We start from the raw sequence: 17,114 nt of genomic DNA, 5'->3' as shown, positions 1-17,114 counted from the left end.
GCAGTTTTGTGTTCAGTTTTTTGATAAAAAGTTTCGTGTATATTATTTGAGAACAAAACGTTATATATCTTTAAATTGAAGTATATTAACTGTACTTTTTAACTTGGTATTTCATAAATTCTAACATAGTTTTCAATTCTATTGGTTTTCTATAGACAAAAACACTCGATATACTAAACTAACTAGTACTATTATCTGTGTATTTAAAAAATTTTTTTTGAAAATTTACAAGTTGTGTACATCTATTTCTTAGAACTGAAATTTCAAATATAAAAAAAAAGTTTTATGGGTTTTTTTTTTCATGCAATAATTAAAAAACGTAATTTATTAAATATATAAATATGCATAAATATACTTTAAAATACGCAAAAAACTTTATAAAAAACACTTCAACTGAAGTTATGTTTTACTCGAGGTTGATTTAATAAATTAAATATTCTAGATACTGATAACGCACTTAAGACAAAGTAATTAAACAGTTGCTTCTAAAAGTTTGACCTCAGTTTAAACTTTTTTATTAATAATTTTGTACTTTAAGCTTATACGTTGTTTTCACAGTTTCTAGTCATCATAAGTACTTTTAATAATAAAACAGTTAAAAATGTTGTTAGAATTTTTGTTATATTAAACTTTATTTTGATTAAACAAAAACCTAAATAAAAAACTTTTTAATATGCAATTAGAAACAATAATAAGCCAACGTAAGTATTTTTTTATTTTTATAATAAATTTTAATAGTTTATACTACATTAAAAGTTTCATATCAAACTATTTTACTTATAAAAGAAAAAAAAACCTTTATCGTTTAAGGTACCTAAGAAGCAGTGCTTAATTCAAATGATCGACCTCAATTTGTAGTAAGAAAATCTATAGCTGCACAAAAGTCAACCGGTGTTAAATGTTTACTTTATTCTTTTTACTTAACAAAAAATCTAGTTTTTGTGCTATTATGACATCATTTTAAAGCAGTTCAGCAAGAAGAGACCTTTGACCCTTGAAATGCCACGGGTAAGCCTATGCATAAAGTTTTAAGCGGTGTACAAAAGGCGGAATTATCTTATTAGACTGAGTAGTTCAAAAAGATTTTGACAAGGAAATATGATAAATACAATTCGACTTCTGTGACGTGTAGATAACGTAAATTTTTTAGAATGTAAAACCTAAAAACAATAATTCAAATGCATTTTGGTCTTGAGGGAAATATAACCATGTGTTGCCTTCAAGTATTGCAATCACTTATGATTTGCTTTAAAAGCACTAAGCTAATCTTGCAGCAACTAATGTAATAAAAGTGTTGTGATCAATATGTCACAAGTGTTTTTTTCTATATTAGATATCAACTTTTAAACTTCAGTGCAAAAATAATATTTAAAATCAATAGTTTTTTTTTTGTCTAATTTCTATTAAAATCAATTAACTAAAAAAATATTAATCAAAGTTTTTAAACATTTTAAATATTTAAGTTTTGGGTTTAATAAAACCTCAGGTAAACTTATTTCTATAAAATAACTTTAGTGTTGTCCATTCTACAATATATAAGTCTTTAATTTGTAGTACATACTCTTTATTTTGTTTAACTTTTGTTGAAATGTTTAAAAAGTAAATAGTTTAAGTGGTTAATAAAAGATTTTTAGTCGTAACAGCAATTTTTTAAGTATTATACACAAAAGTTAAATAATTTTTCTAAAGATACAAATGTTTTAAGAAGCAAGTAAGAGTTTTTAACTTTTAGATCTTATCAAAAAAAAACTAAATAACTATTACTTTGTTTTGTTCAATGATTAAATAATATGTGATAAATTTTAAAGCTTCAATTGTTTAAAGTTTTAATAAATATTTAAATTGAATTTCACAAAACACAAAAACAACTTTGGCTCTTGTTTAGTTTTAACCAACAGTGACAAGACGGATGGTCGATAGAATGTTGAAAAAAAAAAAACTTTTAGTAAACGCATAAAACGAATAAACATCAATCGATGCGCTGGTGCGATCAGAGCCAAATTGGAAAGTGACCAAAATGTGTCAATCGGTTGGCATGTCAACTAGTACGGGTCCATTTGAAAGTAAAAATCAATAAGTCGCTGAATACATGAAACTTAATACAAAACATAATTCAAAATACAAAACTTGAGCCTAGTTTCAAGAAATCATTTTAAATAATTTCCAGCAACTCGTTATTTTTATTCGAAGAAATTTACCTTTTCACAACCAATCCTTTTCTCAAATATTTTCATAACCGAAATATAAACTTTTATTTTCATTAAAAAGGTATTTACAAATAATGTTGTTATACGTTTAAGCTAAAGTCTAAAGTAAGTTCAAGTAACAAGGAAAACGGACAAAAGTTTAATCTCAAGTAGCAACCAAACAAAAGGTTACTTGCAGTTTTTTCAAGAGCTTTATTTTCTAAGTCAAACAGAAAGTAAAAGTTTTACAGATCTAAATTGAAAAAGGTTTTTCTTGCTCACAAAACTAAGTAAAGTACTAGTAAAGTTTCTTTGTAGCTTAAGCAATAATACAGTATTTTCCGCTAACGCAGTCTGCTTCCTTGTATTTTGGGAGTCAAAAATCGATGTAAGTCGAATTAAATTGAATGTCATTGAATTTTGGAAAGTTGGTATGTAGGGCAATTTAGATAGGGAAATCTAAAACTTGAATTTGAATGACTCAGAATTTCGCTATGTAAAAGTTTAGTTTTTTTGAATAGTTTAAAAGTTTTGTTACTACAATACCTTTTTTATTTATTAAATTATAAAGATAAAGGTTTAAATTTCTTAAACGCAATATTTAAAATACTTTAAAAACATTTGAAAACACTAGCTTTTCAAAAGTTGTCGAGTTTTTGCCTCCTTATAGTTTTAAAATATTTTATATTTTAAAATTGTTAAAAGAATGTTTTCAAATTTAAATACTTTAGATGTTTATACTTTTTATCTATTTTTTTTTTTCTGTTTTATGTTTTAGCTTCAAAGGCATTTTGTCTTACTACATTCTATAAATTTCTATCAAAGGAGCATATAAGTCTTACATTATTTATGTTTTTAAGATTTTCAACCAGTGTCTACAAACAAGCTTGACATAATCTTTTTTATTTTTTACTTCAATTCTGTATTGTAATCTTAACGAAATTTGAACTAACGTTTGTAATCAAAACTTCTAAGCATGGTAACAACTTACAAACCTATTTGCTATACAACCACTATTTACATTAAAAACATTTAGTGGGTACGTTGTTATTTACCGCTTATTAATCATTACTTTTACTTTGATAAGAGCCTGGTCATTGTTTGAACTTTTAACGGGGCAATTAATCAGATTAAGTTTAAATAAAAAGTTCCTTGTTACGTCACTACAGATGATTGATGCTGTGCAGTGGTGAACTAATTGCTTACTTTTACATAAAATATCGGCTGGTAGCCAAAAGTATGAAAAACAATAACAACCTGACAACAAATAAGCAAGAAAAGTATTATTCTAGAGAGACTACAAACCACAATTGATGCTTGTAAAATATTTCTTATGGTCAACTAAATTGCCGTTTTTTTTTTAAATGTCTATAACTTAAATTGTCTTTATAACATAAACATAATATTGTTGACTTGTCCGGGATTCGACAAACTGCAGTCCGAAAAGTAAAAACCTACGGCCGGCGATGTACTTATCAGCCAAAAACGCACTTTTTAAAAAATTAAAAAGTTGTTGTGACTAAACTAACATTTGTTAATTAATATTGATGACTTATCACATTTGTTATTAAAAACAGTGTTTTTTATCTACTTTTTTCTACTTTTGTTTAAGTTAGCTGCGGTCTGCGAAACACTTTTTCTATACTGCGCAGTCCACAAGCAACCTTTTTAAGAATAATTACGTTAAATGATGTAAAGTTAACTTGCTTTTGCAGTTAAATAACTCCTAAAGTTATTAAACTTTTTTGTTGTTTTAGCCCATAAACACAGCTTATTTAAGTTTTTTAAAAACGCTTTTTAAGTTAATATTTTTAAAACTTATTTTAGTATAGTTAGTAAAAACAATGCTAGCTCTGTAAAAACCTTATTAAAATAGGAACTAACTTGTGTAACTATTTTCGTCCTGTGTCGTTTTTTTCATAAGAATAAAAATACAAATGTGTTTTAAAGTATTTAAACAATAGACTGTTACTTTATCAATTTAAGCTCAAAATGTTTGTTTACCCTGTTGTCTTCATTTACTGTTTGGACAGTGATTGAAAATAACTCAATTATCGTGTAAGTTTAGGAGATTTTTAATTATGTGTCATTTACCTTGTCAAAACATTGATTCAAAATTTGTTTTTATATTATGACGATACACTTCTTTGTTTATATGGCACCAGTCGTTTTGATGATATTAAAAATTAGACAGGATCTAATATCTATTTTATTAATATAAAATACATCAAAGTAATATTAATTTTAATACTTTGCTTTTAAACTTTGAAACTTTAGAATAACTTAAATTTAATTAGATCTAAAAAAAATATTTTTAGTCGTTTTATCTGTGTAAATAATCTGATGCTAACTAAAACAGCGTTTTGGACTCTAATAAATTATCTCAAGTTATGTAAACTTTAGGTAACAAAACGAAAACTTAATCTGGGCTAAACAAAGTTCATAACTACATTATTAATTACTAAGTAATTAATTATATATTTTTCTTAAGTTTAATCTTTTTTTAAACTTTAAGCTAGACTAATATAAATTACTACAAACTTTAATAAAAATATTTGAAAAAAAGATTACAACTGTGTTAAGGTAGAGCAAAAAGTTCTAGTTTATACAAAAGCTCTTTTTAAAAAACACAAAAATACTTTATTTTTCACAGCAAATGTCAGCAGCTTTTTATAAATTGCGGCCTAGATTTAATAGAAAAAAGTCTTTGCTGTTCACCTTAATTTATAAAAGTTGTAATTGACAAAAGATAAGCACTAATGATTAGTCTCAACATTTTTAAAAATATTAACATTTATTTAATAAAAAAGGTTTAAAATTGCTTGTTTTGCACACGTTTTTTTAAGTTAAAAAATGTTTCACGGGCCAAAAGTTTCAGCCTGATGGTTCACAGTCAGTAGTTTGCTGTCCCCTGATTTATAGTTATCCTATTTAGCTAAAATTGAAAATAATTTAGATTTGAAAAAAAACAATTGTGGGGATGGAATAGCTTTTTGAAAATAGTAATTCTAAATAAAAAAGCAATTTATCATAAAAAAATATTCAAAACACAGTGTTTTTAAGCTAAATGTTTTTATTTAGTATCATGAAGTTAAAACTTAAAAACAAGCGACCAAAAAAGTAAAAATAATCTTAGTTTATGGTAAGTTGTAAACCTTGTTAAACATACTTCTTTAAAAATTTTATACTGTTAGTGAAGTGCTTTTTTCTATTATATATATAAGTGTATACACATTGTTAATTTGCAACAAAAGATTTAATTTATTTAGAAAACTTATTTTTTTATACCTCATTTTGTACTTATACTATACAAGTCAGAATGCTCGATTTTTAAAGTCTGAAATGTAAAGACTTTAGGATAATAAACTCAAAAAATACTTGTTTTGACAACAAAACAAACTTGTCTGGATGAAAAACTAACAGTATAGTTATAAAATTTTAATACAAAAATAATTACTACTTCTACTTTACAAGCTACAAACACAAAACTTTGAAAGTTTTGCTAAAACTTTCATACCGAAAAAGTCAGCCTTCAAACTGCTATATAACACTTGACGTCTTTATCAAAAAATCCAATTAAGTAGCTTGAGCCGGTGCCTCGCTGGCTGAGATTCGCTCACGTACAATTAAGATAGCTGCAACTTTATATTGGGATAAGTGCATGCTCTAACAAAGTTGCTCTGTGTCTTTTTTTTTTCAGCCACAACCCGATCTGAGTTTCGATTGAAAGTAATCTGACTTTTTTTGAAGTTTCTAATCTGATTTTGACAGAAAAACCTTACACAACGCTCATACTTTGGTCGGATTAGGAGATCGTAAAAGCTTAATAAATGTATGCAATTCTGTTTTAATTTCACAAAATTTTAAAACAGGACTACTTTATAGTCAGAATTACTTTTACTCAAAAAGTATTAAAATACTGCGGTGAGCTATAAAACGACTAAAGTGATTAATCGTACAAAACAAAATGACATTTTGAAAGGTACAAACTAGATTGATCATGCTGAAAAGACAAAGTAAAATAAACTTAAACGATATTTTGCATCTTACTGTTTATCATAATTGTAAGCAACATGTTTTATGATTTTAATAACATTATGCTCTTTCTCGGTATTTGTTTAAAGATGTTTCTGTGCCTTTCTTTTTAAGTTGCCTAAAACTGTTTATTTCAAATTTATAATAAAGTATTTTTAAAGTTCTAAAAAATAATTATATCTTTACACTTATAAATGTTACCTATTTTAACGTATTTAAAAAAATATATAAATTCTGAAAAAAAAAAAAAAAATTTGTTATAATGTTACCTAAATTTACGTATTTAGTTTTAAAATTACACACGCGTAGTAATGCATACCCATTTAAGAAGCTAGCTTGACGATTAATTAAATTAATCGATTGAATTAATCAATATATTTTAAATATTTTTGTCTAAATTTTAGCAGTTTATAGTAAATCTTAACAATTTTCAACTTAAAAGTTAAAACTGCTCAAACCTTTATGAAGTTACTTATAACTTACACAAAAAAAAAAGTTTCACAGAAAATAAATTGAGACACTTGGTTTTAAGACAGATATTTATCTGGCGTCGTTGGGTCTTGGTATTCCGTAACGCCATTGAAACTGCACATTATGACGAAGTCAAGCGTGACCTGTGTCGCTTAGTAACCGGTCAAACAAAAGAAAGTCTATTGATATCAAGATTATGTTTATGATTTTCTGTGAAAATAAACCAAAAAATAAAAATAAAGTCCTAGAAATTTTATACATTATAAACTTTTGTACTTTATTTCAGCTATTTTTAATACAAATATGTTACAAAATTCTTATTTAAAATCCAGCACAATACTAACAAAGTAGTCCATTATGATTGTGTCATAACCCCATGCTTTAACTTTAGTTTTGTTTGTTTGTTTACACTTAATTTTTAAACGACATCTTTACCATACCTGTAACTGAGAAAAACATAGCTTCAAAAAAGGATAATCTTGTTGTCGCAACGCAAAAACTTATTAGTACACAAACAAGCAAAAAACGAAACATCATCGTTTTACAAGCTTCAATCACCTTTGTTTAAACTCAAAAGTTTCACACAGAACGGCCAGTGACTTTTGTGACGTCAAAATGCAGTGGTAAGAATGAGAACCAGACGCCAAACTGGCAGCACAATAAAGACCACCCAAGCTTGTTTCAAACTTAATTATTCGATTAGTCTAAAGTTAGTTTTTTTAATTTTAGTTCAAAAAATTGAAAATAGTGTAAAGCACAGTGCTAAAGTGTTCTGCTTGTGCATTTGAAAGATTTATCTTTAATAACATCGTTTTAAAGAAATAAAAAATAATTTAAGTAAGAGGTATATTGAACTAACTGCTTATTTTAAAGATTAAGTTCATTTCTTTTAACTATGTTTTTAAAAGTAATTTTTTTAATAAAATATTTTTGTAAAGTTTTTTAAAGTAATAAATGTTTTACTGTTTAAAGAGAATGATAATCACAAAGGTATTTTTGTGGTGAAAAACTATAATAAAGCATTTATAAGCCAAAATTAGTTATTACTGAATGTATTTTATAACCTGAATAAACAAGATAAAGTTTCCTTTAACAAGCTTTTACAAATTGCTGTTTAAACAAAAATCTAGTTAAAATTTTATGACACGGCCGCTTTTAAAACAAAGCTCAATCTTTCAGATTAAAAGGCCTTGAGCAAACAAGTTGTTTGAAAATTGACTCATTTTCTAAAACCAATCTTGAAATAAAACACTGAAATTTTCTGATACATAGTTTTATTGACTCAGATGTATGTACAGCTATTGATGAAAGTCTGTTTTGTATCAACAATTGAATTGTATTTTCTTTAAAAACCAGTTGTGCTAAACTATGTTTTATTTTAAAACCTTTTTTTCTGAGAATATTAAAACAAAGTACACTCTTTATGAAATCGATAAACTTACAAATTTGAATTTAAGGACGTTGCACTTTATTTAATTAAAATAGTTTATTTCTTTCTTTACTTTTTTATTCTTTGTTTAAACATACTTACAGTTTTAACTATAAAATATCTTTAGTTGTTCGGATTATATTTTAAACTTTACTAAAAGTTATTGATATAACGATACAATAATACTACATTTTGGAACGTGTTAATTTAGATTTACAAAATTTTAATTAGAACTAAAGCTATATCAAACACTATATTATTGAGATTATATCAAAACATTTTAATTTACAAACTTTACAACATTATCTTTATAAATTAAATGTTTTAATTATTGTAGTTTAGTAGTAAAGTAAAATTTCTACTATAAAAAAATGTGTTTTTTAAGAAAAAAAAAGGTTTTTGTATTTAAGGATAAAAAACTATGTTATGCACAACATCTTTAAATTACTTATTTTGTTTGTTGCTTAAGTTACATACTTTTATAACTATAAACTAAAAGTTTTAAAAAAATCTAAAGCTCGGCAACCAACTAAATTCTTTTAAGCAAATCTTTTTCCTTTTATATATTGATTTATTGCCGGCGTATAAAGTTTGCGCACTCCCAAACAGAACAAAAGTTCGAAACAAAAACATTAGCCATAAATAAAAGAAATTTTCCAGTTGAATATTTATGCACATTTATAAAAGCTAAAGACTATAATGAAGCATTTTGTCAAGTGTTTTAAAATGTTTTTTTTTTTATTTACATTAAATCTATATTGTTTTGCTTTATTTTTTTTGAGTACTTTTTTTTAATTAATGTAATTGTTAGTAAAAACAATAATATAAATAAGTTTAAAGTTTGCTTTTTAAAATCTCGATATATCTAAATCTTATACTTATGTTTTTCTTGTTAGTCATCACCTTCAAATTGATTGTATAAAAATATTATGATAAAAATTTAAGCTCCTTTTCAAAGTTTATAGTGATTATCAAAATTACCGTTTTAATAAGGATTTTAGTAAAAACATTAAAAAAAGGATATTATATCTAACCAAACCTGTCTGACAGGCAAGGTAATTTCTTAACGTGTTTTCAAAACACATTTAATTGTATCTACTTTATACACAAAACACGTACTATCACTGTCAGTTTATATAAAAATGATTGAAACAAAAACGAAAGAAGAAACATATAAAATGGTAACAACAGAAAACTTAGTACTATTTTGATGGTGAAAAAAAACTTAAATTAGCTAGTTACAATACTAAAAGACAAAAACTTGTATACTTGAAAAAAAAATGTACCAATTTAAAATTATTTAACATTTCGAAATTAAAATGTACTAAAAATAATTTCAGTATCGTTTGTTTAGTACCCATGAAAGTACCAGTCAAAATTGAATGTGCAATATTAAACATGGTTCAAAAGTTACGCCAAATTTAAGTTCAGTTTGCGTGTAATTGACCGTAGTACTTTGAAAATGAGATCTTAGAAGCTGCATCGAATGTTGATAAATCGAATCCAGGTCAAAAGATTTTATTACAAAAAGTGCTACAGAAACTAGATAAAAAAAAAGCTTTTAGATGTTCTTAGAGAGGTAGTAGTTTTTAAGAATGTTTGAAAAGTTTCAGTTTTGATGACTTTTTTCTGACCGAAAGCGTTTAAAGGTAGTAGAAAAAAGCAAATTTTCAAGAAATTTCTTTTGTTTGAAGTGTTATATTATCAAGTCCGGTGTTGACGCACTACAAGGACCATCGACCCAGATTAACCAACTTCAAAACTGTTTGCTTTGTCTTCATTTTTCTATGTAGCACAAAAACACACAAACTTTCTATAAAAGCAACACACACACAAGTGCTGCCGCCTTTTGTTTGATAATTGCTCTCGCCGAGTGGTAAAAAAAGCAAAAGGTGACAAGCACTTGTGCCTATTTTTCACCGAAAAATACATTCTTGCCGGTAATTTAAAATGTAAAGCGGACAATGGAAAAAAAGAACCTTGTTTATGAGTTTATCAATTATTAAAAAGTAGTACAACGTTTTTACACACTTAAAAACGACGTTTAACCATAGATAAGATGCTCTCTTTGTGCTCGCTTACAAATTCACAATTGATCATTTACTTATTGAACTTTTACTTAATAGTGTTATCAGTTTTAGAAATAATAATAGTAGACTAGAGAAACTTTTTGTGTAAACAAGTTAGTGTGTAAAAACCCCATCTAGTTAATAAGTTTTTCAATAAATATTATAACAAATCTATTAATTAAAGCAAGTGAAAGCGTTTAACAAACTAAACTTAAACTTAACTTAAACTTAACTTGAGAGCTTTGAGAAACGATTGAAGCAAATTTTAATTTGTATTATAGCCAGCTATGAAACTACTGTAATTTAAAAAACATTAAAAATTAGTTAGAAACTATCAAAGATGAAAACGCAAAGCAGCATGATTGTTTTAAAAAAATTAGCTTGTCGGGCTGCAATTAAAAAAAAAAGTTTACATTTAACAAAAGACAAGAATATCAGCAACATTTGCAGTCACGAAAAACGGAAAATTTTAAATTGTCAACAGCTTGGTTACAAGTGTTCGGAAGTCAACCTCATACCTTCCACGAAATCCACCACGTCATTAAGCTCCTCCTGCACCCTTCGTTCTCCCGTCGCCCCGTTCTCGTACCTTCCCACTTTTTGAGACGAGTTGTGGGCGTTTCGGCTTCCGAGCTGGTCGTAGTACTGCGACGCCACAACGTCGTCATGGTTGTTAGCCAGCACTTGGGGGTGGTCGCTCCCGTACGCGCTATCGTCTCCCCTACCGACAAAAGTGTCGTTGCTTTGCAACTGCGAGTCGTACTGTTGCGAATGAGGTTGGTACGAAGAAAACGCGTCTTTTGATAAAAACGTTCTTTCGTAATTTTGTTTTAAGGAATTCGGAACCATATCAAACGACTCCATTCTCCCATCGTACAAAACTGAATTTCCACCGCTTCCTCCGTTGTACAGCGTCGTTCGCGACCACGAGTTGGAAGCGACTCCGTTTCCGTTGCTCATGCGACCTCCTGAAGAGTTAGTCGGTGTTTTGAAAATTGTAGTTCTGGTTTCAAGGTCGCTCGTAACTCGCAGTTCGTAGTTCGGCTGCGCGTACTTGATCTTGCGCTTGCTGTTGGACTTTCTGCAGGACTTGAAAGGTGACTTTGGTAGCTTGTGGTTGCAAAAAACTGCTACAGTTGCGAAGACGACAATGATCAAAAATACTAGTACCACAGCTCCCACGATAATGTAGATGTTTTCGGTAAACAGTGACTTAGAGGTGTTCTGTTTTACACTTTCGTCATACTGGTTGCTATTTGCTTTCAACGTACTCCAGTGAACTGAATCTGAATTAGGACCTACCCCCTTTTCATTTCTAGCCTGCACCTTGAAGTAGTAATGGCTGTTAGGTTGCAGGTTTTCAATGGTTGCAGTCAACGCGTCTCCGACCACGGGAGCCAGAAGCCAGTTCGAAATGTCCTGGCTGGCATCTTTGGTGTAATGAACCAGGTACCCGTTCAGGCGACCGTTCGGGTTTTCAGGCGGCTGCCAGTTGAGCCTGATCAGCGTCGAGTCTTTTTCAAAGGGGACCACGGTGAGGTGCTGGGGCGGGGAAGTCGGCTTCGACTCCAACGTCTTCGCCGTGTCTATCATGGACCAATCGCTGACCTGCTTGTCGAACACGGCGCAAACTGAGAGCTCGTAGAACGTGTGGGGCTGCAGGTTCTTGACAACGAAGTATCTCAACGTCGTGTTGTAATAAAGTGTTTTGGCATGCTGAACGTTGGCGTTCGTTTTGCACTTTATTTTGTAGTAAAAGCCCTTTTCCTCTTTTTCGTGCAGATTGTGGTTGCCCCAAGAAACGTTGAGTGAAGTTGCCGAAATGACTTCGATCGCAACGCCAAGTGGTGGGAACAGTTTATCAGGCTGATGTCTTTTCTCCTGCTGAGTTTTCACTTCCATCATGAGGCTTTGGCTAGGTTGCTGTTCCCCGCTTAACGCTTGTATGGAAATTCGATATACCGTGTTGGGATTGAGCTGCGTGATTCTGTACCATCTACTAGTTTTTCCCAGCTCTTGTTGGTGCTCATTCGGGCTCAGTTCTCCCCAGTGAATTTTGTAGCCTATTGAAAAAGCTTAAGGTTATTAAAAATGTTTAAATAAATAACTTAATATAAAATCCCATGTATAAATAAACCTTCTTAAAGTCAAAAACTATTTTGTGATCTATCCATACATACATTTAGAATTAAACTAACTACTTAAGTTTTAATAAAAACTTAGAGTACCTTAATTATTTAAATTTTCTTGTTTAATTTTACGAGCACTTAAAATAAAGAAAATATTCTTCAAGTTTTCAAGTTAAATAAAATACATTAAAAACATATAGAATAGTCTATAACTGTTTTTTGGCTTATTGTAGCTGTATAAACTATTCTAAAACGTTTTGTCTACATTATTTATTAGTAAGACATCTTCAACACACTTTACTAAAACTTGAATTAAATATGTCCGCTTATTATGTTATTAAAATAAAACTAATTATAATTAATAATTAAAAAATTTTAATAACTCTATTTAAAAACTTTTTTTTTTTCTGAGAAAATGATATTTAAGACAAACGATCTACCAAAGATAAACTAATTAAAAAAATTATAAGAGTTTTAAACTGTTTGATGCTCGAAAAATTATCAAAAACTTCTTTTTTAGTTACAAACCAGTGACTATGCTTGGATTTTTAGGTGCTCGCCATTTTAGAGTGATGCTGGAGGCATCTGTAGTTTTACGGTAAACATCAGGCTTTTCGAGTTGGTCTGCAACTTGGCGTTGAAGATCATCCATGGTTGAGGTAGAGTGGATTATCTAATTGAAAAAAATACAAACATTGATAATACTTGGACATTTTGTTGTTTAGTGAAAAATAATTACTAATACAATAAGCTTGTTATACATTTAGAGCAAAGTTATAACTTCTAGGTACATAGTAAAAATATTTTTAAAGTTTTTCTAAAGTTTTCAAAAATATTTTACCTTGCTAGAAACGGGTCCAGTTCCAGCTTCATTAAAAGCCTGCACTCTAATAGAGTACTCTTTGTTGGGTTCTACATCGAAAATTGTGTAATTAAACACATCTGGACCAGTTTGAAAAGTCGCACGCTTCTTCGAAAACCTTTCTCGCATCGAAATCTTGTAACCAGATATTTTTTCTGAATCAACTTCATCCCACTGAACGTTGATTGTCGATAGATTTGCCGGAAGAACGGCTACATTTTTTGGTGCTGCTGAGATTGAGGTGGGCAGGCCTTCGGTAGTAAAGTTTAATGATTCCGAGAAATCGCCAACAAAATTTTTGTCTGATTTTCTTGCGACTTTAAGTTCGTATGTTGTGCTTGGTTCAAGGTTGTTAATTCTGTAATTTTTGCTTGTTGTTTCGTGTCCTATCACATTCTTTGAACTTCGTATAAGCCATTTGTAAGCAACCCAGTTGATTGTAGAGCTTGGTTTTTGAGCATTTTCAAAGCAGTATACTTGCGCTGTCAATGCTGTCACTGACTCCACTTTACAGAACATTTCGGACTTAAAATCTTTTTGAGAAGGAACTTCAATGGCTTTCGAACTGCTTTCTTCACTACACCGAGAGTAGTCAATACTACAAGCAGAAACTGTAGCTTTGTAAATCTTTGAAGTTAAACCAAAGTCATTTATAGTAACGTTGTTACCTGATGCTGCAGCATAAGCCATTGCCGTGTTATGTTGGTCATCTGTTACAGCAACAAGGTAAGAAACTTTGGAATGTGAAGTTTTCCATGTGATGCTTAAAGACTTTTTAGAGAACTCGGAAACTTCAACGCTGTTTGGTTTTTCAACAGGTAAGATGTTAGTTGGATTTAGAAGCACATTGTGATGCGAGCAGCCTACTTCATTACAAGCCAAGCACTGGTAGTAACCTTGTTGTTCTGCACCTTTCCGTATCACCAGATCGCTTGATGTTTCCTCCAACATTTTTCCATTTCTGTACCAACGAATTCTTGGAGCGGGAGTTCCCGAGTACTGACACGGCACGACCAAAAGCCCGCCGCTTTTCACCTTGTACACGTCCGGAGTTGAAAAGATGGTGCGGTTGGGCAACGAAAGCACCACGACCTCAACACTCCGCACTTGCCAAGACCTCGTGTTAGTGCACTGGTACTTTCCCGCGTCCTTGGCAGTCACATTTCTCACCACGAGCACCGATCCTGCTGAAAGTTTCGTGTGGTCGGCGTACTGGTCTCGCGTCCACACGAAGCCGTCTGTCGCCAACGAATCGGGGCAGTGAACGCGCAAAACCTTGCCTTCTGAAACCCAAACTTTAGTGATTTTTTCTTCCAGCTCTTCTTCGTTTTCAGCGGTCACGTTTCTAGCCAACTGAAGCTTCATCTTGCGACTTGTTTTTGTTCTCATCCCGCGCAACTTGATCTTGCATTGGTAAATTCCTTCTTCGTTCGCAGTCGCCCCAACCACTTGCAAGCTGCCGTCGTTCAAAACGAACGCTCCTGTCCTGTCGCCTGCCGTATCGTCACTCGATCCGACCAGCATCCCGTTTTTGAACCAGCTTACCGACATGGGGCGCCAGAATGAACTTTTCAAGTTACCGCAGGCGATCCTCGCAACTCCTCCAATCACCATCGTCGTAACTTCAGGTACATCCGGGAACGTCGAGGGCACTTTGACGATTTTACCCTCGCCGCTTGAAAAGGCGACACCGTGCGGAAGTTCCGCGACGCAGCGGAAAGTTTTACCCGCCATTGCTGAGCTCGCGTCTATTGTTACGGAATAGTTTTCGTGTAGAACGATCCCGTCATCTAACATCTCGTCGTCAGCGAACCAGGTCACTTTGGAAGGCATTATCTTCGCAACGTTGTCGTATTTCAGCGTCTTCATTCCGAGTTGACAGTCGAAGGTGATTTTTTCGCCATCGCTCGCAATGGTCGTGGCCGGTTCGCTGATGAAAACAAATTTGTTCACTTGAGTCTTCGCGTCGGCGTGACTGGTATTCGTGAAAAAAATCTTTAGTATTACTAATACAAAGGGAAGTTTCATTATTTATTATTTTAAGTTTTTATTTTTTTTACATCTGAAGATTTTTATTGTTTAAGGTGTTGAAATGTTATGAATTTAAAAACAGTATTTCATGCCATATATTGGTAGTACATACACTAAAAAAATTACTTTTATTAGAAATAAAACGAAAAAGCACTTGATTGATAATATATAACTAATATATATAAAAATATTTCGTTTGTTAAAAACTTTTTTTTTAAATAATTTTCTATTAAGGTGAACTGATACTCCAATTTTCTGAAGAAGTTTCTTAATAAGATACTTTATTACTATTAAATTTATTAGCACAATTAACTTTAATGTAACTAAAAGCTAAACAACTATTCTTCGATTGCGGTGATAACTACGATTAAAAAAACATTAAATTTATTTTTGTAGTACAATATAATTTTATTAAGATAAACTTTAAATAACATAAATGCAAGCTTTTCTATAAAAAACTTCTTTTATATTTTTTTTACAAATAAAATTATTTAGAATACAACTTAAAGTTTTTAGAGATTTAAGCAACTTGAAAAAAACAATGGATTTAAATGTCAGCTTCTGAATATTTACTGCATGCGTTGGATATTGGACCAAAAAACAAAACGCAACAAATTCACAAATTTGTCGATTTTTCTGTTTGAGTGCAAGCGGCACGTCGACCTTTGCATGCAAACTCGAAGTAGCGATTTTTTGCAAGCTTCATCTAAAAAGACGCGTGCTTGCGACGATCTCATTGGCTAGTTGGGAACGCAGCCAGGCGTTACTAATACTGCACCTCTTTACTGTCAATAAAACCACCACTTACTTTTCTAAAACAATCTTCTTCTTTTTTCGTTTTTATTTTTAACACTTAATTAACTCACTAATCACGACTGTTTCATTGATCAATAAGACAAGCGTTAAGCAAAAACTATATTTCGTAAAAATATGCTATACTCTTTAGTTTAAAACTTTATAACTTTGATATTAATTCATGAAAGTCACTTATATACACAAGCTTTTCATTTTAAAAAAAATCAAAAAAAATTACAAGTAAGGACCTTATTATGATATGAATAAAAAACTTGAATTAAAACCATTATTTTTTTGACCTTTGTACTTCAACAAGTAACTATTTATATGTGAGGAGTTGATGTTATCTTATAACGGAAATACTTTTTTAAACAAATAAAGCACTAATTGTAAACAAGCAAAATTGTAAACAAATAAGGTAAAAACTAAAAACTATTTTTTTCTGTTTACCTTAAATATTTCTATTCAGTTTCATAAATTTTTTACAGAAGTTTGCTAAGTCCTCAGTTTTAAATTTAAAGAAGTAGTAGTATAATTTTTTAAAACATCCATTTTTTCTTAGATCTAAAAGCATTTAAAAATAAAATTTTTGCTATTTGAATATAAGGTTTGTTTACTGTTCGTATTTCTATTAGCTCTACGATGTGCTTCTATAATCAATTAGTTATAATTTTTTTCAATAACTGATAAATTATGTTTATGATGCAGTTTTGAGTCTTTGATGTTGCTCAACACAAACGAATGGCTGCGCACGGCCGTTTGATTGATTTGTTTTTGCAGTTTAAATTAAAAACTGGTACCATTAATCATTGTTTTATTTGTTATTTTGCCATTGATGTCGAAACAAGTTCGTCGTATGTATCTAAAGACAGAAAAAAAAAACGTTGATTTAATTCAAAGATTTAAATTATTAAACAAAAGTTATTACTCTTCTTGTTATTCTGTTTTGTTTGTAAACACAGCTCGAAGTTTAAATCGATTTTCTATCTAATAAAATGATTTAAACACAGTTAAGTAAATATTCTAGATTTCAAATCATAAAAAATAAAAATCAAACACTAAATATTTTCATCGGAAAAAATCTTCATTCAGTTAATATTAATATTT

General features: G+C 30.1%; 1 protein-coding gene across 1 annotated transcript; it reads right to left on the bottom strand.

The window, feature by feature from the left end:
- Positions 1–9,257: 9,257 nt before the first annotated feature.
- LOC145843420 (neogenin-like) lies at positions 9,258–15,233 on the bottom strand. The gene is made up of 3 exons (XM_082950899.1): positions 13,161–15,233; positions 12,848–12,992; positions 9,258–12,253 (listed from the first exon to the last, which is right to left on the bottom strand). The coding sequence occupies exons 1-3, from the start codon at positions 15,207–15,209 to the stop codon at positions 10,680–10,682; spliced, it is 3,768 nt and encodes a 1,255-aa protein (XP_082807025.1). The 5' UTR covers positions 15,210–15,233; the 3' UTR covers positions 9,258–10,679.
- Between the last annotated feature and the right edge of the window lie 1,881 nt (positions 15,234–17,114).

The sequence above is a fragment of the Thalia democratica genome, chromosome 8 (assembly GCF_965202585.1).
Source record: "Thalia democratica chromosome 8, ktThaDemo2.hap1.1, whole genome shotgun sequence".
In the NCBI taxonomy this organism is placed as follows: Eukaryota; Metazoa; Chordata; class Thaliacea; order Salpida; family Salpidae; genus Thalia; species Thalia democratica.
The sequence above is the reverse complement of the archived record's forward strand: the minus strand, read 5'-3'. Positions and strand labels throughout refer to the sequence as shown.